General features: G+C 40.0%; 1 protein-coding gene across 1 annotated transcript in view; it reads right to left on the minus strand.

Annotated features, from left to right (window-relative positions):
• PCDH19 (protocadherin 19) overlaps positions 1–24,487 on the minus strand; it is a 100,503-nt gene that overhangs the window by 34,422 nt on the left and 41,594 nt on the right. Inside the window, exons 4-5 of the mRNA XM_005614326.4 lie at positions 11,720–11,778; positions 4,278–4,450 (exon numbers count right to left, since the gene is read on the minus strand). Of these exons, the coding sequence (XP_005614383.2) occupies positions 4,278–4,450; positions 11,720–11,778 (232 nt within the window). The remainder of the gene's footprint in view (positions 1–4,277; positions 4,451–11,719; positions 11,779–24,487) is intronic.

A 24,487-nucleotide genomic window follows, 5' to 3' on the forward strand; every position in this document is an offset into this window, starting at 1 on the left:
TCCAGAAATAAAGCCATTATTATATTGCATTTGGGTGCATTTGGATGTGAAAAGCAGATAGATGTTATTGCAAATTTCTGTATGTTGCTTCCATTTGGTATCAATTAGCATGGGAGGGAAACCAATTCAGTGTTGTAGTGAACTTCAAATTAGGTGCATATTAGAGCAATTAAAGTCATCTTTTCAGTTGGTGAATTTATAATCAATAATTAAAATCATAGGTAGGAGAGACTGAGTGTGATTTGAAACAAATTAGTTGGGCTTGGAACTAGTATGTACAGTTCCAGGACATGATCCCTATAAACCCCAATTTGATATCAGGATTACATACTTAAGTAAGAAAAATGGGATATCCAAGTCATAGCAAATAGTCATGCAAAGAAGCAAGGAGGAGACAGAAGCCTATTAACTCCAGCACTACTCAACCCAGAAATAACCCTGATAGGAAGAGATTCAAACCCAGTGATACCCCCAATTGTGCAACAAACCCATTAGCCTCTGGCACCTCTGACCACCCTATTTGTCTGTTACTCTTCTTAGAGACTGTCTGCAGAAACTGCATAAAGCAAAAGTCTTGTCCCTGCCAGAAGGTGGTAATTTTACCAAATAACTCAAATTCAGGGAGAGAAGGCATTGGTTAAAAGATTTGAGTGTGACTCCCAAGCTTAGCACCAAATCACCTAAGGTGATTTAACAAATCAGGGGTAAAATCTGCTGAGTGACAACACTTACTTATTCTCAAGGCATCTGAGAGCTACAGAGAGATAGAATTCCAAAAAGTGCTATATGCCAGTAGAAAGTATGGGATAAAGAATTGTCCATCACTTTCTTTTCTGAGAAGCCATAACAACAAGAACTGCAGTGCTTGGGACAAGCTGAGACATACTAATTCAACAGCACTGCCGATGATAAATGAATTTGTAATTCAGTCACCTGGCAATCAGGAAATTCAGCTCAGCCAGTTCATCAACCCACTGACCTGGTCTTAGGCATGTAGAGAGTGATACTAGGATTGATAATAATCCAGAAAGCAGAGATTCCTCTCATTTTCGCTTATCTCCACCCTGACCCAGCTCACGGATGTCTTTGGTTGGGGCAATCAAAACACAATCCGAAGTCAAGTGGCTAAAGCCCTGACTTCTGCCCTTTGAGTGTGAAAGTCTTCTAGACATTCTCCTTCCTTGGTTGAATATAGTGATTCTGGGTTCCCACCTCAAGGAATGTTCTCAGAGAAGGGTTAGTGAAAATTAAGCGTTACTGAAAATTAAGGGATCTTCTTTCCTCTGAGAGTAATGAAGCACCCTTGACATTCACACTGAGCATTCTTGTGCTGTAGTAAAGTTATAAGAACAAAGCCCAAAGAAACTTTTGGCAGTGGGAAGAAGCACAGGACCCAGGTGTCTCAGAAAGCAAGGAGCAAATATAGTTCGTACCTTTTTCTCACTGACAATCCGATATTAGCTCATTGAACAACCCATTCGTGCTCAAAGGAAAAATTAAGAGATGCATAAAATTATCTTTACTTTGGAAATCTTGAGATTCCCCATCAATCATGTGTCCACATATGTGCAAAGAGAGACGCTGTGCTAATATCCTGATTAGAAACATCTCCGAGAAAGCTACAGACATGAAATCGAAGGTAAGCCAAACTCCTCAAAACAAAGGTATAAGACACACTCTATTTGGTATACTTGGCCCAACTTTGAAGTGGTTCTGGTAGGACCAGAAGAAATATTATCAGGATCAAAGTTAGTCTGACAAGGTTGTTATAACTCTTGCTCTTCTCCAGAGACATCCACTCAAGCCTCAAGAATAGTTCATATCTGAAACCCCCAGGATTTCAGGGCACTTGGGTTTGAGATACCTATCACAATATCAATCTTTTTCCTCAAGAAATCTTTGAGACTGTCAGTGCAGGCATGAGTCCACAGGAGATTCCATTTTCCCTCCTTACCTTTCTAAATTGGTAGTCCTCAGAAGGAACAATACCATAATTGCCCTGGAATGAATCTAACTAGAACCATTCTCGTTAGAATGGTTACAAGATCAGGTATGCATGGTAAATTCAGTCGCTGATTGCCTTTCAACCACTGTACCTTAGGATAAAATGAGAAACATTCACTATGTGAATCCAGGTTTAAGATAGTAAAATGCTATAAAATGTTAATTGTTAAAACGGTTGCTGTTTTTTGAGGTGGCAATAATCAACCCAAGTGAACTGGTGACACAAGAGTTGTGTGGCTAGCCTAGAGTTGATTTAGGATACAACAATTAAGCATCATTATGGAAAGCTCAGAGGTACTGGGATAGCATAAGGTAGAGCCTGAGATGTAAGCAAGATCTGAGTTCCCTTTGTACCTAAACTTTAATGACTCAACCAAATTGAAAAGACCAAACCCAAGGGTTGTTCAAGGTTTAGCTACTGCTGGAATAATGGAAAAAATGAAGATACATACACGCAAATAGCACATTGAGAAATAAGATGTGAAAATAGAATAGCAAAAAGTTTGTGTCTATGTGTGTGTGATCATCATCTTTTATATAGGAGAGTCTTGGGATAACGCCACACATTTGCTTTAGAATACACTCATTATTATACAATCTATACAGCATATATACACAATATATCCCATTTGTAAGAAGCACTCCCTCAAAAAGACTAGCTGCGATCCACTGATACTGTTTTCCTAGAGAAACATGACAAAAAAATTATAATAGTTTTCTAGCCAGGCATAAAGTGAGAATCAATTATGACTATTTCCTTTCTTGGAGTCATTTCATTTAAAGAGCATCTAACTAAAACCCTTTCTGATATAAATGAAAAAGCATTTCTTTGAGACACAAGACTAGTAAATGATACATATCAGTCTGTATCCTGTGACACACTGCTAATCCTCTGAGAATTAAACAGTCTCTGTTTCAGTTATAGAAATGCTTAATTTTTTCACCTTTAGTCTTAGTAAGGTTGCCCAGAAAGTCTATTATCTCTGTGGATGTCACCACTCACCAATTAGGGAAGGCAGCAGTGCACAATCAGGAGTGACCTCTATATATTATAGACTTCGACACTTGGGTCTGCTAGGGAGGGGATGGATTAGACAATTTAATAGACTCTACAGTGACTAACCTTTTTTTCCCATGGAAAACATTTTCTTTTGTGGATTATACATTTTATTCCTTCAGATTCATTTACAAGACCCAAACGAAAGCATTTAATGATGTTTACAGTGAAATGAAACAGCTGAAGACCAGCACATAATCACCATATTTTGTTTTCTCATCTTTAAGTCTTTTAGCAGTAGGGCTTCCAGCTGAGCTTGCGTCTAGCTTCTCTCAAGACATAGCCAAGCATTCTGAAGCTTCACTGAGCCTAAACACCAAGCTGAATTCATAGTTCTTAATTGAAAAAGACAGGCTGTTTGCCTAGCACGCTTGCATCAGTAAAACATTGAAAACGACATTTGTGCCCAAGTCCATCTGAACATTCTGCTGTAGCTGAACTCTGCTAGTGCTTTTATACCCTGGTTTATGCCTAGCACAGTTTTAAATAGCTCCTCTTGCTAAAGCATGTGTGGCTGAGTTCACAAAAATAGACTCTTCTTCCGACATGAGGATGCTGCTCCTGACATGTACTTTGAGGTCTTTTCACACGCACAGAATGTTACATTGAGTCAGCCATGTTTTCTAATGCTGGTCTCTCCTATGACCAATGGCATGCATTTGTGTGGTAGCTGGGGGGATTTGGCATAGCAGCCCCACAGGCAAAATGGGAAATTTGGTACTTTCTCTCCTCAGTAAAGAGTACGCAATCTGCCCTCAGAGAAGAGAGTCTCTCCCTGGGTAAGGTTAACCAGCCTGATATGGAAATAAAATCCATCCCTTTGGTCTCATTAGTGCTGTGTTCTATGCAACTTGATTGATCAGTTGAATTCATGTACTAAAGCAAAAAGAGGCATTTAGTCCTGGTGAGAAGGCATCTGTTCATTTCCTATGTGCTCAGTGCAGCTATTATTGAAGAGAATGTATTGCAATACATATATGTAGTCAGCTTTTAAAATGCCTGAGCATTATACAATCCCAGGAGATCCGCTCAGGGAGAGTGAGGAAGAATCTTGTCAGGTATCAGAACACCTCAATACCCTACAGATGCTGCTGAGGCATGAGCAGAGTGCACACCCTGATAACACACTCATTATAGTACAGTAGCACAATGTGCCAACAAACACTCTAGGCTCTTTGGAATCTATGGTTGCAACTTACATCCAACCAGCCCTTACCATGGTCAGGCATCTGAGATCCCATGGAGGTCACACTGGTGTTCAGCACATCATTGACAGCAGTATCACAATACAGGCTCCGCTGGACATCATGCTCACTGTCAGTCTGGTCGCTCTCCTCATGCCCACTATCCTTCAGGCTGTTGCCCTCTAAGTCCTTGAAGGTGGAGCTGCTGGGTTGAAGAAAGAATGATAATTTAAAACTGTGATAGATCTGATTTTTAAAATCGTTCAGAGCCAGGATGATGTCAACACTGTGGTGAGGCCAACAGTGACTGGATTGCCCAACAGGGTAGGAAGAAGAGAAATTTCTGTGTAAAGGTAATGGAATGTCACATTGCAGAGAGGTTCCCACTAGTGGATGCGGATGCAGCTAACACTTTCATTCACTTTTCTTCACTGCGTTACTACTGGCAAGGCAGAAGAAGTTACAAATCTGAAATAATCACCTGAAAAGAATATCATCATTTTAAAAGGGTTTTTTCTCTCCTTGTGTAACCAAAGTAAAATAATAATAGCTAATGTCTACTGAAGGATTACTATGCATGAGGCACTGTTCTAAGTGCTTGACACGAATTAACTTTTTTAATCATCACAACTCTATAAGAGAAAGGTGAAATTAACATTCCCATTTACAAATAAAAAAACAGAGGCACATGGAAGTTAAATAACTTGCCCAAGGTCACACAGCTGGTAAAAATGTAGCAGATCTAAGACCAAACCCAGGTAGCCTGGCTCCAGTGCCTGGACCATTAACCACTATGCATACTCCCTCTCCAAAGGTGTCTACTAATCAACTGTAAAAATGAAAGTGGCAGAAATTGAGGTAATGCAATCAAAATAGAAAGGTTTATCAGGATCAGAGAACTCAGGTTTATTTTAACTGAGAAAGGCAGAGGGATAGATTCAATGAGAAAGAGGAGAGGCAAGAGCTGTGAAGACGAGAGCCTTGGTACATGGAAGGTAAGCTAAAAATGAGAACAAGAGAGTGAGCACTAATAAAACTGTGGGTGAACATAGAAACTTTCAGCTCAAGAGTTTGTGGGTAAATTTTTCTTGCACTTGTTAAATCAATCCACCATACAATACATTAAGCATACTATCCAAGAACCCCACACCATTTCTCATAAAATAGAGAATAATACATGAGGTACATCCACAGAGGCCCCACCTGCTATTTCTAATATTTGGTATATCCTGACAGAATCCACAGCTGTGCTACACCATGGACCATAAATTATGCATATGAATACCTAGTGAATGGTGAATCCATTCCCTAGTCAGCGAGGAAACAGCAAAGGCATACTCAAGAAAATGTGTTGTTGTCTCAACAAGAAAGAGTGGCACGTTTGTGAATTAGGACAAGTCCCAACAGACCTACTATACCTCTGAAAAGGGAGCCCTGTGGAGATGACACTGCAAACTCGCTTGATCTGCTCAACCTTGACTATCCACAGGCCTGGCTCTCAGAGGCTTTGATAAGAACACTCAGCACATATGATGAAGAGCTATGCCATGGCCACAATGGATGCATTGTCATTCTCCACACTCGGTTGAAAGGAATCACAGCAGATTTTTAACATATGACCAACCTAGATGTAGAATGCTTGCTGCCTTGAATATGAAAAGGAAAAGATCAAAAGGGCAGTAACTAGAAAGCCATAATTATAAGGAAATGAAGAGCAGGGGAGAATGACGCATTGACCTGTTTGCAAATGATTTTCAGAAAAGATAACTGAGCATCAACTGTATTAAAACTAAAATCACTCAATAGGCTAACTTACTCAGCTCCTCCAAATTATATCATGCAGCTACTCAGTCCTGTGGACCCACCAGGATGCAGTTCTTTTCAAAAACCAATGAGCTTATAATTCTTTTATGGTCAAGATCAATTGGAAACACATGCTTTAAAGTGTGTCACTATTTCTAGCTTTATGGCACAGATTTTGGGGCTTCCTGTAAATACTAATTCCACAGCTTGAACAGATTCAAAGTTTGTTTCTTAGAAAACAATTTGGTCCTGCCCACATGCACTCTGGTACCTCAGCAGAAAGGAAATGACCTGCCTGGATGATATTACTGGCTCCTACATTTTAATAACAAGCATTAATTTTCAGACCTGCATCTCTGATATCTGAAGCATATGAAAATTTCTTTAATCCACAACACAAAATTATTACTTTAAGCCAGAGAAGTCAATCCTGAATTGACTGCATTTTAGCAGTTGCCCAAACCTGCTTGAGATATATGACCGTGAAGGATATAGTTAAGGACAATGCAATTAACCATCCCTTAGAGCAAGGTTTCTCAACCTTGGCATCATTGGCATCTTTGGCTAGATAATTCTTTGTTGTCAGAAGCTGACCTGTGCATTGTAGGATGTTTAGCAGCATCCCTGACCTCTACCCACTAGATGCCAGTAGTGCCCCTCCCAGAAGATACTATCAAAAATGTCTCCAGACATTGTCAAATCACCCCCAGTTGAGAACCACTGCTCTAGGCTCTTTAAATTCTATTCCTGTCACATATTACATTTCCAGACTGTAGTGGAAAGAGCACTGAACTTGGAGTCATTAGAACAAGTGATAATCCGTAATCTGCCACTTCATCTATGGGACCCTGGACCTGACATCTAATGTCTTTGAACCTCAATCTCCTTGTCTATAAAGCCCATTTGCTAAAACATACTTCACGAGGCCATTTTGAGGACTCAATGAGATACTATATATGAAGTACCAGGTACACAAAACGTTCAATAAATGGTTATTGTTTAATATGATAATTACTTCATATGGTAATGTCTTCATTGAGTTATAACAAAATGTTATTTCCTGGCTCCTTTTATAGGATTGATATAGGGGATGTATATTTAAAGAATGTTTCTATATCTTATGTAAACTACAGTCAGAGTTTTTCCACTGTGTTAATTTCTTCTAAAGTTCAGGAAAATGAAAAAAAAATTTCTCCTGTCAAATGTGTATGCTTCCTTTATCGACAAATGAGAACTATATGCCCTGGTATACTTACCATTTTGTCTTGGCCTCTCGAAAGCTTCAAGGTAAATATAATGTTCAATTGCAGTGAGTTGGATGCCAGGGTCTCTATTTAGCTTCTCCTGATTGGTTTTGGATCTGCCTTTTTAAAATTTGATCATCTTTTTTATATGCATCTGAATATTATAAACTACATCAGAGCTTTTATTTTTTAGGTAGAAAGGAGAGAAATAACAAAATAGTAAAGGGTTGGCTACTAGAATCTAGAAGACTGGTACATGAGAAGTCATGTGTTCTTTGAAGAAAAGCAAGGAGTATAACTCCCCTCCCACAAATCTTGGAATAGTTAATTCTTTTAAAGATCAGTTTGCCCAACTGACAAACTAAACACCACTTGCTCCGATCTTGTAAGGACATTTAGTGTCTTAATGAACGGATTTGTGTAAAGCAGTTTCAGAACCAGTGAGCAAGATGCTACAAATTGTAAAACAGCCTGGTAAATGGCTACTCACCCAAAACAAATAGCGATTTATGCCAGGCATAAAAAATGCTGATTTCACTTGCTTTATTACCTGTGTACCTCTTGGGAGATGAAAGACTTGTAAACCAACTTTTGTGGGACAATAAATTAGGGGTACCTGTTTGCAACGGTACTGTAAATGCAAATGTTTCTATTACTGCTCTGCTGGCCAACAGAGGGACGAATTTTTTTGAAAACACCTAGAACAAGACTCTGCACATAATAGTTATTCATCAAATGCTTGATGAATGAACATTATTCAAATTTTGACTCATATTTATCCTTTAAAATATTAGAAATCTTTCCCCCAAAAAAGAATAATCTGAAAGGAAACAGGTCATGTCTTCCTCGTAGGTGACACACATACCCAGGGAATGCCATCTGAGAGTAAGAATGAGAAAGGAATGAAAGTCAACATAGTATTGTAATTATATTTCAGGAATACAAGGGAGATCCCAGAGTGGTTCCTGGACCACCTGTATCACAATCACCTTGGGAACCTGTGAAAACTGGAGATTCCCCAGGGATGGAGCTGGAGCCTCTATGTTTAACAAGCCTCCCAGGTGATTCTAATGCACATGAAAGGTCAGACATTGCTGGCTTAAAGGGGAGTTTAGTGCTAGTTTTCAATAGAAAAATGCTGAGGTTTTCTTCAACTTCTTTCATCCATTCATTCAATAAACATGTACAGCACTTGTTACAGACAAGGTACCATACCAGGTACTGCAAAACCACAGGATACTTTGGGTGGAAAAGGAAAGTACTATGCATGGTTTAGGAGCCGATATTCATTTTTCCTTTCCACACTGCTTCAGTCCCTTGTTCATTTCCTGTTTTCTTTTCTTTGAGCTACAGCCTCATGCCCTGCTTGATATTGCTCCAAAAGCACCGCAGGGATGGATATCAGACAGCAGCACAGAAACCAGGCATGAGGAAAGAGTGCTGCAGCAGGGGCAAAGTACCACTGCTGGCTTTCCTTGCTCTGAGAAGATAGCAAGGAAACAAACATAGCAGGAAGGAAGTCCATCCAGAAAAAAATTCTGAACTGTCTTGGCTTGTTAACCTGAGACTCTGACATAAACCTTGGGTATACCCGCAGGTTGCAGGTGGCGTTCTAGAAAAAAAATATATAGAAATACAATGCTGGATTCCTCAGTGCAGAAGGACCCACTCGTCACCATTCTCAACTGTGATTTGTGCTAGGAGGACCCCCTTGCCCTCTGTCTCTCCGTTGGTTGACCCGAGGTAGATAAATATGAGAGAGAAAAAGAAGCCTGCATGTAAACAGTCTGGCCAAGACAGTTAACAACTGCTGAAGAATGCCAAAAAGGGGAATCCAAGAAGCAACCTCAGATGAGTATAAAGTGAACAGAGGAAGAGAAAATGCATAGGAAACGAAGTTCTTATAGTTGGCCTGAAATTGGATTGGCATTCAAAGCAAAAGGGACTTGACAGTAAAATTAAAACTGATCATCAGATTCAGAATTTTCTACCTGGGAGCTTTTTCCATGCGGGTAAATGGATCCCCAAGAAACCAGATATGGCGAAACCTCTTTCAAACATGGCTGTGAGCTATGTGAACATGGTTTGCATGGTTTTATCACCTGGTGTTAGTCTACTATGTTTTAACATTTTCCACACATTTTTACATTTAAAATGGTTAGTCCCCAGAAAAGCATAGCACACATGATTCCCTGTATCTTTCCAGGTATTGTGCTTTGTCTAAACTCAATTGATTCCATAAATTCCAAAGACTTTGGGGCTTTCCAAAGCCCTCGAGGTTCCAAAAACAGAACCTGGCAAAAATGCGTGTGTCCCTGAGCTTTCAGATGTTTCCTCTTCATCAAGGTGGTCCCTGGTAAGAAGCCACTATCTTTGATTTCAGGCAACATCGGCGGACCTCTCACTGAAAGCCCAGTAAGTTCAGGTTGTGCTTTTTGTAAGTGTGTGTAAACAAAAACATAGGATGTAATTAATCAAAATTAGAGGTTTCTAGTGAGTCCCAGAGCTGCTGTGGAAATACAAGTATCCCAAAAGCTGAATGTTTAAACATTAGTTTTCATCTCATCGGTCTGCCTTGTGCATTGGATATTCAGGCCTGATGTAAGACGGTGAGGGTCCCCAGGAGTCTTAGCTTTCTGCTATGAAAATCAGGCTCACCATATCAGTTTAACCTGACCGTAGAATTCCCAGGCACCCAGAGCTAGCCCAAGGGAACTGTGAGGTTAAGGCGAGTCACTGTTTTTACCATAAGTAAAAAAAAAAAAAAGGTTTTGAAATAACAGTCCCGAAGCAGAAAACAAAGCAGACTCCTGCTGCAAAGTTACTCTAACCAGTGCACAAAAAGAGGGGTTTTTTCCTCCTGAAACAAATCAGTTGGATAATTTTGAATCCCTCACCTTTTGTTTCTATTCCGTGAGCCATGCAAATATTCAAAATGGATTCCTCCAAACCCCTCAAAAAATTCAAACTATATGACCAGTAATACTAGGCTATCCATTTTCAGAAAATTAACGATCACTTACGGCTTCAAGCAATTCCAGACCAATATGAATAAACCTAGTACTTTTTCAGGGGTTACTGCAGCATGGTGAATTAAGTTAGGTATGAATTAAAGTTGCTTGTACAACAAGCTAGTTTATTCCTTGAATCCTACTCTTCTGCTGATGTAAATTTATGAGATTAGAGCCAGCACAATAATGGAATTTTCAGGTCTTCTCTATGGTAGCTCTAACATACCCTACTTGCCTCTCTGTTTCATTTCTCTTATTTTAACAAACACACTTAGACCTCAATTTTAGCTGCAGAATAACCGCTGGACCCTTTGAGAGGCTATTTGCATGAAGCAGTAATAAGGGCATCATCTGAATGGTCAGTACGAGTTTTTCAGTACTTTCAGAGAAGTTCTCTGCTTTGTTTAGTTCTCCCTACTTAGAGGGCTCCCTGAACCCCTTGTCTTGCTCCCATTGGGGATCTTGGTGCCCACTGCACCAGGTAGAATCTCCCTTGTCAGGATTCAGCTCTGTATTCACATACATCGCGGTTCCATGGACAAGAGTTATGACTAACCAAGCATACAAATCTCAATTTTGAATGCTTCATCTGAAACACTTCTAAATATTTTAAGAAATACTGAATCAGGCAAATATCTTTTCTTTCCCCCTCTCATCTGCAAAGTTTTTAAAGAAAAGAAATGAGTTTATCTGCCCTTAAAATGATTTTGAACTTGTCAAAATAATGGCAATCTTGAAATTTACTAAAAGTTTCACATGAGAAAGTTTTTAAGGCCTCTCTATTTGAAGTGAAGGGCAACCAGAACTTTGATATCAACATGAATTTGAAAGTATCTGTTTTCTAATATTAGATTTCTAAATCATAACATAAAACTATATTTTAATATGATCCCAATTTTATTTTTTTCATTGTGTTTATGCATACATTTATGTAAACAAACATGATAAAAGGCCAACAGTGATTGTCTTTGGGTGGTAGAATTACCAGTGATTTTTATTTAGTTTTTTAATGCTTTTCTGAGTTTTCTGAATTTTCTACAACAAGCAGATAGGTATTTATTTTAAAATCCAAAAAGGGCATCATTAAAAACAATTTAATCTGGGTGCTGGTTCGGTGGCATAGTGGTTAAGTCCACACGCTCCACTTCAGCGGCTGGGGGTTCGCAGGTTCGCATCCCAGTCGTGGACCTAGCACTGCTCGTCAAGCCACACTGAGGCAGCATGCCACATAAAATAGAGGAAGATTGGCACAGATGTTAGCTCAGCAACAATCTTCCTCAAGCAAAAAGAGGAAAATTGGCAACAGATGTTAGCTCAGGGCCAATCTTCCTCACCAAAAAAAAAAAAAAAAAACCTATTTTGCTCGTTATATTAAAACAAGCTTAGCTGTAGAAACAGGCAAGCAAACCAACATACCTTTTGATTAAATGGGCTCGGCTGTTCACATAGTTGGAGTCAAAAGAATAGTTTTCAGTCTGCAATAGGAAAAAAAAAGATTAAAAAGGTTACAGAGATGATTCGTGAAAAGAGCCAAACTGTCCTACTTCAGAGGAATTTTTCTACCGGGCAAGAAGCAATGAATGAATCAGAAACTGGGGCCATAGAGAGGCAACACCCTGAGGAATGTCTGCCACCTCTTTGGGGCACTGGGGCTCTGTGGAGGCAGCTCTCACCCGCAGACTAGGATGAACTTGACACAAATATCCCCTAGAATATGGCCGGCTACTGACCATGCAACCATTTACGGGAAGATACAACATGACCCACAATCTTTACAGAAACTAATTGCTTCCTGTTTCCCAGTGGACACAATTCTGTGTCCATCAAATTGACTGGAAGTTCCAAGGTATTTTTATTAGTAGTAGATAATTAACAATTTAAAATATTTATTCCACAGATATGGAAATACAGGCAAGGTAATCCCTCACTGTGGATTTAAGCTCTGCACTTCCCTTTGTTTGAAGACATTTTGCTGGGCACTGGTTATTCAGGAAGGCCTTTGTGTTATCACAGATATAAAGGAAAACAAGTCTTATACCTAAAACGGGGGGAAGGGCAGTCCACAGGGGGTGCCAAAGCCTTTCATGTGAAACGTGAAGTTTGCAAGCAAACCCCTGTCTCAGCTCCTATCATTAAAACACCACTGTCTAATCTAGTTACAGTAGACTGCCTGAGCAATGGCTTTACAAAAGCAAATGCAGAATACCTGCCAGATGAAAGAGATGAGAGACGGCTTACGAGCACCCAGAGGTTGGGGGATTGAAGGGGGGAACCTTAGAAGGTGGGAACGTAGGGCAAAGTTGATACGGAAGTAAGTGAAAGTCCTAATAAAGTGGATCTTACCCCCAACACTAAAGTGCTACTCTCGCGGAGCCATTGTACAACCTGAAAAATGCCCAAGCACATCTCCTCCACCCTCCTGCCATTCTGCCAGAAATCGCCACCATTCTCACCATTCCTGAGGGCTTTCTGAAGTCACTTCAACTGAAAATGCCTGGAAAAGGGAACACAATAGCTGGCTAGCTGACACAATAGCAGATTCCTTTCAGGTGACTACCTGTCAGACATTAACTGTGCAGCGCTCTTAGATGTAGCTTTTGGTTTCAAGGAGCACAAGAGTTTGGTAGAGGAGAAAACAGGACAGGTGACAGCAGATCCAACTACCACTTGAGCACCCAACAGCCAACAGTCAGGGCAGGGATGCTAAGTATCTAGAGTAGGTAGGCATGGGGGTGGTGAGTAGGTGGGAGAAAGGAGGAAAGAGTATTGAGAAGGAAACTAAATCCCACTTTTGTCCTGTACTTACTCAGGCATGCCCATGATGGCCTTCACATGCCCCTCCCTTGAAGATGAGCTGTGTTATATCCATTCACACTGCTTTTATGTAGAGGATAAAATCCCCTTTAGTGCAAACCACAAGTAATTTTTAGTGCTGTTGGAAGGAATGCATTGGGAGAGTAAAAATCAAAAAGGTCAGTTCATTTCTAATTTGTTCATAAGAAAATGAATGGTGAAATTCTTGCAAACATAATTATGGGAGGAGGAGACAAACTTGAAGCTGCATTGGGAATACAATTCTGGAAGTATTGCTGGAAAAGGTTATCCACCAATCAGCCAACCAACAAGCATTTCTTGAATTAATTTATTACACTAACATAATAGTCAAAAATGGTGTTGGGTAAATGTGCTCTTCTGTGATATTCAGTACACTATAGAATTTAACAAGTCCCCCATCCCAAAAAAGCATGCTATCCAATTAAAACAAGGAATTGATTAAGTACTCAGGAGTTCAATTATTAGTCTCACTGTGCAACCTTGGGCAAATGACAATTTCTGTGTTCCTCACTTTCCTCCTCTATAAAATAGCAATAATAGAGCACGGATCCAAAGAGGAATTTCAACTGCATTTATCATGACTCGTGGTGGTAACGGTGGGAATCCTTATCCCCCGCTTTCTACAGAACCTGAAACCCCGAGTAGGATCGGGAATTTGACCTCATTCAGGCACTAAAAGAGTAGTGTGCACATGTTCCTTCTCAGCCTCCTAACTTATTAAGTCATTTTTTAAATAAAGTTAATAGATAAGATACACAGATGCAAAAGAGGAAATCAAGAAGATACTGGCTTTGCAAGGAAAGTATGAGCAACATCCCAAGATATTGTCAGATTAAAGAAGCCAGTTTTCAAGTAGAATATTTTGCATAGCTTTGCATATGAGAGCGTCCAGCCTGTGTGCACTGTGCATCAAATATGGAGCTCTATGAAGGCCTGACCTCAACGCATGGTGCCAAAAACTATATGTTTTGGCACATAAGCAAAACCATACAAATTTTATCCCTGGTGACTACACTACTTCTTAGGCCTAATGGAATAATCTGTCTCACCATGAGGATTCCCACTCGCAGGCACTGAGTTAAAACAAACAGGTCTAGAAGGCTTGCTTGTGGAGACCTTCACAATTCTCTTTCCCTTTCTCTGGTCTATAGATTGGTTAATCTGGGCAGATATGCCAGGCATGATCAGCCACTGTAGGTAGGAGAGTACCATTGAAGCTTATCACCTTCCTATCTTTCTTTCTCCTTTTTTTACTCTAAAAGAGTAAACCACCCATTCTTTTGGATCCTGGCCTTCAAATGTAAATATTCCCTTCCCAAAACCAGTACAAACCATAAATGGGTAGCTATCCCATGCTGCATCCTCATGCAATTAGAAATACTAGTCATGAGGCAGGTTCCTAGAACTGATTTTCCCATAGTAGATGGGACTATGCTGAGTCATCCATTGTCTTTTGCCTTTGTGATCAGTCTCAGTTCTCTCTGTAAGGCAGCTTGGTTGGAGTTATGGGAACAACCTATGCACCAGAATTATTCTAATTGGATAAGATACACTATTCTGGCTTCAGTAGTCCTACATTCCAAACAACTGCGGTCATTGGCCATAGATGGCCTATGATGGGTCTACATATACTTAAACATCAAGTGTTCTTGCTCATACTGAGCCAAGGTGTGTGCTCTAATTCAACTCCTGTGCATTGAAAAAGTAAATTTTTTTCACACTTCAGGTGGAGCAAAGAATGAGACTCAGACCACCCTGAAGAAGGAAATAATCTTTTCTTAATGAATAGTTTGCATGTCTTAAGCCAGTGGTTCTCAGCCCTTCACTGCACATTAGAATCAACTAGGGGACTTTGTTGTTGTTTTTTTTAATACTGTTGCCAAGGCCCCACTCCAAGAGATTCTGAGGTAATTGGCCTGGCGTAGGACCCAGGCAATGGTATTTTTTTAAAAAGCTTCTCAGGTAATTCTAATGTTCATCCAGAGTGGAGAACTGTCCTGACAGAGGACCGGCGACAGGCTTTGACCTGATGTGCTGTGTTTTCTAAGGCAAACCCAGCTGTTTAGAAAATGTCACCTCTTCTGTCAGATTATCTGCCAAGATCATTTCAATATAGGATAAAGAACCACAGCAGAAATATATTTTTTGAGAAATAATAAAAGAGCTTTTATTTGCATGAATGTATTGGCTCCTGGTTAGCCTTATTTAATCAAAATTTGCTTGACATTATTCCAATCCCCTTTCTAAGTATTCTAAATGGCAAATAACATGAAACATTTGAGAGGGGAAATTTTCTCTAAATGTCACATTAATTTCACTAGGAAATGTCCCCATCTCTAATGAGACAGCCAAGTTAACACAGGAACACAGCAAAGAGACAAGAACAACATTTGTTTCTGAAAAATCTAATTTTGACAGGAAAAAAAAATGGGTCTAGAGCAAACTTTTATTTCCAATCTCAATGGCAAATAAGAGTCATTTTCCTATCATTTAATATATTTCACCCAAATCCTTTCTCTAATTAGAAGTCTCTATTCTAGGAATTCACTGAGAGCAGACTTCTCACTTGGCTTAGGTTTAATAAAATCTTGACTTTCTGAAGACAGAATAAACTCTTCTGGATAGCCGAGGGTTTTAGATAGCTTAGGGCTTTCCCTTTAAAGGCTAAAACTTTGATTTAAAATCCTAACTATTCTGCTTTGTTTCTGAAGGGGCTGACACCCAGTTGCTTATTGGTTACTTAGGAGCACTTTTTGGAACTTAAATCGCTGTCCCATGCAGGTATTGCCTGTAGACTCACTGACCCCAAAGTGCTCTGCTTTTTGAGTTTTTGCCTTTAATTTTTAACATAAAGTTCCACGCCAATTTACTATCAAACGCTCAGTATTGTTACTTCTCAGTGCTATCAGTAGATCAAAACCTGGTCCTCTTCCATTCCGAGTGTGATACTTCTACTCCACTGTGTTCTTGGAAACTATGTAATTATAGTTGTTACAATAGTCTAGAAATAAGAGTTACCTTCTGAGTAGAGAGTTGAGACGTTGTTGTTCTAAGAGAGAAATTACATGATCTTTAATATAGGGACTTTTGTGTAACATTTTGGGTTTTGTTGTCAGTTGTTTTTTTTTTTAACCTGCTCAGGAGCTTTCTTTGCTTACTACTTCCTTTTCTCAGCTCACTTCTGGATATGTGAGGTTTCTAGTGAGACTTTGGAGTGAGCTGTATGTTGTTATGTCTCTATGTTAATAAGTCTGGCACATCAGAAGTCAAATAGTTCCACTTTGTCAGGCCCCCAAGGTACCAGAATGCCCTACTTTAATTGTCATTTTGCATTACTTTTACAGTTCACTGAATTGTGCCCTAGTCTCTGGAAGAGTGACTGTGACTCTCTCAGCACCACATTTATCACCAGGAGAGACTTCAACTCTAAGAAGAAAGAAGCCCAATAAACGCAGATATCCAGGACTAGAACCTTTGCCCAGTGGCACAAATCCCCACGTCACTACACAAAGCTAAAAATGTTACAGATGCTGAGATTAAAACAGAGATTCCTCAAAACTTAAGGTTTTCATTTCAAAATGAGCAGCCATTTTAAATTTATACTTTAAAAGTCTCAATAAATTGAAAAGCATTATAACTGCAATCTGCTACTTTTTAAAAAATTTTTAACTCTTAGTCATTTTAACAATACAAACAGGAAAACTGGAATCACGAATCAGATGTACAGCAAAGTGATTTTAAAAGGCTGGTCCTCTTTTTAACTACTGACATCTAATAATGATAATTGTGCCTACTGATCAATGATGAAAAGACCCATAACCTTTTCTAAAAGTGATTGTTGTTTTAGATGTTCAAATGGCATCTCCTCACAAAGGCGTTTTTAGGAAATGAATTGACAAATGGCATTTTCCTACTTCCTATCCCTAACACGTGAAAATGAAAATGTAAATTCTATATAAAAACAAAGCTAGCATGCCTCCAGCCAGAATGTATATTCAAAGACTCATCCATCCAGACAGCAGCAGCTGAAGCAGGAATAAGTGAAGATGGAATGAAAGGCACCATCCTCAGAGCTGCCATCACTAGAAAGCTCATATTTACCCTGAACTGGAAAACAAGGTAGCCTCCCACTAACCATGCCTACACGCAACCCAGCCCTAACTCTCATACCGACATACACACACACACAAACACACACACACTCACACACGCACAGTTGGACTACAGTGAACAATGCAGTGTAATGGGCCACCTGGATTTCCTCCCCATGTTTGTCACTGACTCACTGACAGCCTTGAATCAATCACTTTAACCCTCTGAGGTCTTAATTTATCCATCTATAAAACGAAGAGAATAATCCAAATGATGTCAATGTTCCCTTCAAGCCCTAAAACTTCTAGAATTCTAAAACAAATGGCTCTTATTCATTCATTCATTCATTCATTCATCCATTCAATAAATATGCACCAAAATCTGAGGATAGAAAGAAAAAAAAAGACATAGGCTGCACCCGCAGGTAGGTCACAAACTAATGGACCTCTGACCAGGGATGGTTAAAATGTCAGCCATTCAGAAAAACATGAAATACACACACACACACACACACACACAGACTAGCACACACTTACCTGCAGATAATACATAGACTTGTACACAGGCTACTGGAGCGCAACTTTGAGGATTACACTGCTACTTTACAGAACTCAGTGGCACCCTAATGGCTTGATGAGGGTATGTGAGTCACATAGGAGGATTTGGCCCTTATATTTGTTACATGTACAAACCCGAACCATAAATGCAGGGAGCTTCTCTCTCCTATCAAATGGGTTATAAAATTCTTAAAGTTCTTAGAAATAGCTCATCCATATGTCCCTTCCACTCCATTTCCACAGCCTTTATCGCCTTGTGCCTCTGTTTCCTCATCTCCATTTGCCTTTTGCTCCAGCTCCTTCTGCAAAATGCTATGTGGATAATCTTCATCACCCACTATTTTCATCACAGAACTTCTCTCTTTTTTTGTGTGAGGAAGACTGGTCCTGAGCTAACATCTGTTGCCAATCCTCCTCTTTTTGCTTGAGGAAGATTGTTGCTGAGCTAACATCTGTTCCTCTATTTTATGTGGGATGCTGCCACGGATTGACGAGCTGCGTTAGGTCCATGCCCGTGATCCGAACCGGCGAACCCCAGGCCACTGGAGTGGAGCGCACAAACTTAACCACTATGCAACCCGGCCAGCCCCAGCACTTCTCTTTTTAAGGGTTCAAAGAACCCTTACAGTGGTTCCTTGTTGCATTTAGCCTTAAATCTAAATTAAATCTTTAGCTGAGCAGTCATCCAATACAAGTCCTCTACTTCCCCCATATCTAATTTCCCTCATTTCTAATATATCTACATCACTGATCATCCCACATTGCTCAGTATTTTCTCAGTACTTTGTGTACAGACTGTGCAATGTAATTATGCATTTTTTTCTGGTTGTATGATTATTTCATGTGTAGTGTGTCAGTTCATCCTCCAACTGGACTGGAAGCTCTCTTTTGAGGTCTCACTGTCACAATGCTGGAGACTTAGCAAGTAGTCATGTAACGCATCAACGAATAGCCAGAGAAGAGTGAAAGAGGTTAATAATGAGGCTACTTATCACAATTAAAGCAGATGACCAATTCTATTAGGCCAAAGCAGTTTTGTTTCTTCAGAAAGCATCCATTCTGCACACTGTCTTCTGTAGTTACAATTTGTTCTCTGTCCTCACTCCCAACTATGACACTATAAATACACAGTAGTCTGGATATAGCTGCCTGGGATAAGATGACACAGTTAGGTGCTTTCTGCCCATCTAAATCTATCAGTCCTGCCACATCTCTGGGAATGACAGTAGTGACACAAGAAAGTATTTCCAAACCAGAGTAGATAAAATCTCTGTGAGAAGATAAGGCTTCACCAGATTGTAGACCTCTGAGTCACAGACTGACAGTGTGGCAGCTACTTTTCTAATATGGAAGAGAACTCTAGGATTCCAGTGGCTTTCAGGACAGGGCTATCAATGGGAAACACAGGCCACGTGGTTAACATCCAACAAGTCAAGTTGAAAGAGTCCCCCTCTTGGTGGCCTTTCATCATTACTCCTAAAATTTCACTGATGCCATTGATATGATCAGACTACCTAGAGGTGACAGAGGCAGCCTAGGGAAAGCGCTTTTCTCTGCCCTCATCTTTGATTGGGTCAAAGTTGTGCCTTTAGAAGAGCAACCTAGTTGCAAATTTTACTACAAAGGCCTCCTTGAGAAACATAGCAGCTTTCTGCAGGAATCCATGCAATTCAGAGGCAGAGCCTGCTGAAAGACCAGGCCACGCACCATCCCATTAAACAGATAAGCACAGGCTTCTGCAGAAGGCTCTGGGACCCTGTTCTAAGTCCTTTATGGGGCATAGCATACTCTAAAACAGTGTCTGCTTATAAAAAGCTCTCAGGAACCAGTTAATGCCTATTCTACAGACAAATGCAAAATCAACAAGACCTCAGCGTGGGTAAAAGTAGCTTAAAAGTAAATAAGATGACGAATCCAATCATGTGAGTCACACTATCTCATCCTACATAAACAAAATTCAACCTAAGAAGTAAATAGCTATCAACCACATTCGTCAGAGGAACAAACCCTGAGGTCCAATCACCATCACCAAATATGTAACTACAACACATTAAAGCTATTTTGCAGGCACAGAGTCCTTTCATCCCCAAATATCAAAGTACTTTACAAGCAGATGCCAACTGTGTTTCCTCTCCTTAAACAGCCAAAAGAACAAACACACAGGTTAAATGCTACAGCCACGTTAAATACTGACTCATCTAGAACATGCCACAAAAACAAGGACAACAAGAAAACTCCCCAGGAGCACTGTTCTTGGCATTACATACTAGTGAGATGGAAACCAAACTCAAGATGGTAACGTGAGGGAAGTGATTAGCCTGCTTTATACCTATTTTTCTCAGAATGACTTTCTTGGCTACTTTCAGTGAATGGGTCAGGAGAGTACAGTCTAGCTGTCAGACAAAGGAAAAATTTGGCATGCATTAACTGGAGATGGTTCTCCAGACCTAGCTGGATGGCCCAGTCACATAGCCCAAAGGATCCAAGAATAAGCCACTTTCTTCCCTGGAACCTTGGTGATCATTTCAATTGTCCTTTAGAGGCACCGGCAACTATCTGTACAAAGTGACCTAAGGCGATTAGTGATGACTTATGGGGTAGCTCCAATTTCAGAAGCTATGATTTGGTGAAGCTAGTCCAACTGACAATAAGAAACCAGTATAAGACCTTCCACAAAGAAGAGCCCAGGGATCCACAGTTTGAGCTCTCCTGAATCCAGCCTATCTTTGACCCCTTCTGGCTCAGAGAAGACCCAGTACTCTCAGAACCTGAGCTGGCCCATTCCTTTCTGCTAAATTCTATTTTATTGGTGCCTCAATTCTCTGCTACTTAGTAGCCATTGAGCCCTGACAGCCTGCATAGTACAATTTCTATTGAGTGAGGCTTGCCAGCTGAAAAGACTTTCAAAATATTTGAAGGGAAAGCAGCAGGTGGCCCTGTGCCTGTGGACCAAAACAACACCCCCAAATCCAGTTCCAACTCCAATCTAATTATTTATATTATACATTGCTTAAAACCCAGTTGCCTCTACAAGCTTATTTAAGAGTGAAAGAGTAACAGCCTTTGGCATATCACTGTAAATTCACTTCGCTTGTACCAGCTTGTTGCTCAAGCCTAATATGTGATCATGCCAACAAAAAACAATCGAGTAATATACCATCTTAGAAATAGTGGATGTGTTAGCCTCTAATATTGATGCTTCCTAATGAGATATAATGGAATAGATCATTCTCTCATTGGTGGTCAATGAAACCCTCCACAGTTCTCTTTTGGTGCAGCTATTTTGATTATCGCCATGGCAAACAGAAGGGTGTCTCTGTTCACCAGAATGTATAGAGTCAAGTATGTGCACACACAGCATCCACTTAGATTTACTGTCACAAAAATATAAACGCGTTATTTATTTCTGATCTTTTAAGTACTAATTTCAAATTTAATGAGGCACAATAAACATTTCTCCAAATCGGACTCCATGGTTGCTTTACATTGGCAAGGCTCTAATTATGACTGCAGTTTAAATCAAGGGCATTTGGTTCTGTTGAAATTATTAGGCACTGAAGGAAATCCACAGTAACGTTCAGTCTGTAGCAACTTAAACAAGCACTGTAGCAAGTCAGTGTTGGAAGCAAGACAGAGCTTACACTCTAGCATCACTTCGTGAACCATAAATGAGAAGCAAGAAGAAGAGGATTCAAGGAAATAATGGAAATGTTTACTCATTCTCTAAAAACCCCTACCTATCCTCCTAAATCCGAACATTCCTTCTCATTTTCTGCAGGGGGGGTGGTGGTGAGGGCAGGTTAGAATTTGATCTGATTTGAAAACAGAGATTCATCACACGGCTACTATCTGACATAAGAGTGCTGGCAACCATGCACGGTAAAGCCATAATTACACCTTCTAAAGTGGCTAATATTATCAGCAGCTTGAAATTGTCAGAGTATTAGAAATCTGTAACGCAGTTATGCAATGCACCAACAGAACAACAATTACTAAAGCACCCTGGATTTATATAGAACCTTTTATCAGAAAGAATTCCAGAATGTTTAACAGGCTGTTACAAAACGGGATCATTTCCCCCCACCGCTGAAACACAATAGTCATTTTGCACCAGTAACCATAAATAAAAAGGGTTTTAAGAGAGAGAAAAATTTCTGAACCTTAGAGAAACCATAAGGGAGAGGAGTATTTTTAGACAGGCAGAAAACAGACACCCAACTTGGAAACTGGGGCTGAAGGTAGCTACATTTTCTACAGAGCTCATGGCACAGAACGGAAGAATTTTGCTTCTCATCCAGCCAGCAAGACTTCCGTGAGGTGCTTAACGACAGCGATAGAGCAGGTGCCTCCTGTTAATAGCATCCTGAAAGAAGAATTAGCGTTTGGAAATAAACACAATACACAAAAACTTGCCATTTTTTTTCTTTTTTTGCCTTCTAACCAACATTAACTAGTTAGTCCTCCTGCTACCATTATGAGCTAAATAAATATTATTAACCCCATTCACGGAAACAAAGAACACGTTAAGAGACTTGCCCTCTACCAGAGAGAAGCAGTGTCGTATCTGCAACTAGAATTCAAGATTTCTCACTCTGGGTCCTGCGCTCACACCACTAGGCCACACTTCATTAGGATTCTGGAAAATGCAATGAAATAGAAGTAATTAGGACTGGCTGACTGGGTGTACTGCTTGGGAGAAAAAAAATACCCTAGCCTGCTTACACATGACAGGTTCAAGGGCAATGAACACAACGAGAGCAATTTCCTCCTGCAGGAAGATTAAGAAATAATGAGGGGAAACACCTCACTCTCCCTCTACCATCAGACTCCTAGCAGCAAAAACCAGGAACCATTCCAAACTTAACTGTCAGGAAAAAAAAAAGAAGAAGAATGCTGTCAGACACATAGCACCATATTATGTCAGGCAGGCATACCCCCTTCAGCCTGTGCAGTTGATTTCTGCCTTCCTTTCCCCAGACTCTTCTCAGTTGCCTCCTCCCCAGCTTTGTCCTTTCAGTATTTCAAATACTCTTACACACCTCTTTCTCCATTCACTCTTACATATACACACACCTTCTCTCAAAGGAAGCTGGCATACTCACTCCTCATCCTGGTCTGCCCAATACTTGTGTCTACTTGATAACAAAGAAACATTTTGTTTGGGGCTAAACCAGTATAAACAGGTGTGAGCAGTCATGTCTTAATTCACGCATACGTACACACAGATGCACACACATTATATTTAATTTCTGTGAAGGAAACACTGTTGTATCTTTGTGTCTCAATATTTTAAAATGCTTGTTCCTGAGAGACACAGCTTCGGTTAGGGCCAGAAGTCACCCTGGCGATTGTTTCTACAGATGGTTATAAGCTTAGAAAAGATCACAGAATATTCAAAGAAAAGTCCTGGAAAGCCTCGAAATACAGAGCCTTTAAGGTGAAAATAGAAAAAGTTCTTACTAGCTGTGTAACCTTGCAGAAATCACTGAGCCTCTCTGACTCTCAAAGTCCTAATCTATAAAGTGGAAATAATATCTGTTCTACCTCTCTTACAGAATTATTATTAGGATCAAGTAAAGTACTATATGAGCAGGTGCTTTCTAAAGCTGTGTATTACTACTCAAATGACAGGTCTCCTGATTATCAGGTCATAAACTTGATTTATCCTGAATACTTATTTCTATTTCCAACTAAATTCCCATTGGACATTATGAATAGTTTTCTTTCTGAGACTCCCTACTAGGATATTTTATCTCGTTCTCCCCCTATCTGTCTTACCAGAAAAAGAAATAATGTGGTGAACAGTCTTGTTTTTGGCGTGAGAGATAAAAATTATATATGGACCCAACTTCTCTAATTGCTGATTCAATAGGAATAGAAGGAGCCCAGCCTCCTACAGCAGACTCTTACCTAGTGTGTGTGTGTGTGTGTGTGTGTGTGTGTGTGTGTAAGAGAGAGACACTGAGAAAACTCAGCTTAAAGAGAGTTGAAATGACCTCACACCATCTCAAATTATGTGAAAGGCAAGATTTGAGACATTTTAAAAGCCTTTATAAACTAGTTTTCCTTCGCCCCATTTCCTTCCTCTGCTATGATTGAACTGTCACAGAATTTCTTTTCTTAAAAAAGAACGAAAGAAAGAAAGAAAGAAAGAAAGAAAGAAAGAAAACCTCATCCTAGGGTTAAGTAAAGCACATTAGCATGCATAATTCAGAGCCATCAGCTGGAAATGAGCCATTCAAAGGCTAGTGTAGTGTGTGGATAGAAAAACAGGGTTGGAGGACTGGGGCAGCTGGACTAGGGCCTTCTAAGACCCAAAGCGACGAGAGAGATTTCAACTCATGACGGCCTTGGAGCCTGACTGTGAGCCTAATCCACCATTCCTTAGAGCTGTGGATCCAATAGCACAGACACATCTAGCTATTTAAATTTAAATTAACAAACATCAAATTAAATTTAGTTCCTCTATCAGAGTAGTCACACTTCAAGTGTTCAATAGACAAATGAGGCTAGTGGCTACCATATTAGACAGCAAAGATACAGAACATTTCCATCCTCACATAAAGTTCTACTGGACAGTGCTGCTTTAGAGCAAGACTGGTGGCCTGTGACTCGACCCTCCAGTTCTGAAATGTGACACACTTGGGGATCTAAGGAAACATAAGGAGTATACTTACCTCCATCACATCACACAACACAT

Source organism: Equus caballus, chromosome X (assembly GCF_041296265.1).
Source record: "Equus caballus isolate H_3958 breed thoroughbred chromosome X, TB-T2T, whole genome shotgun sequence".
Classification (NCBI taxonomy): Eukaryota; Metazoa; Chordata; class Mammalia; order Perissodactyla; family Equidae; genus Equus; species Equus caballus.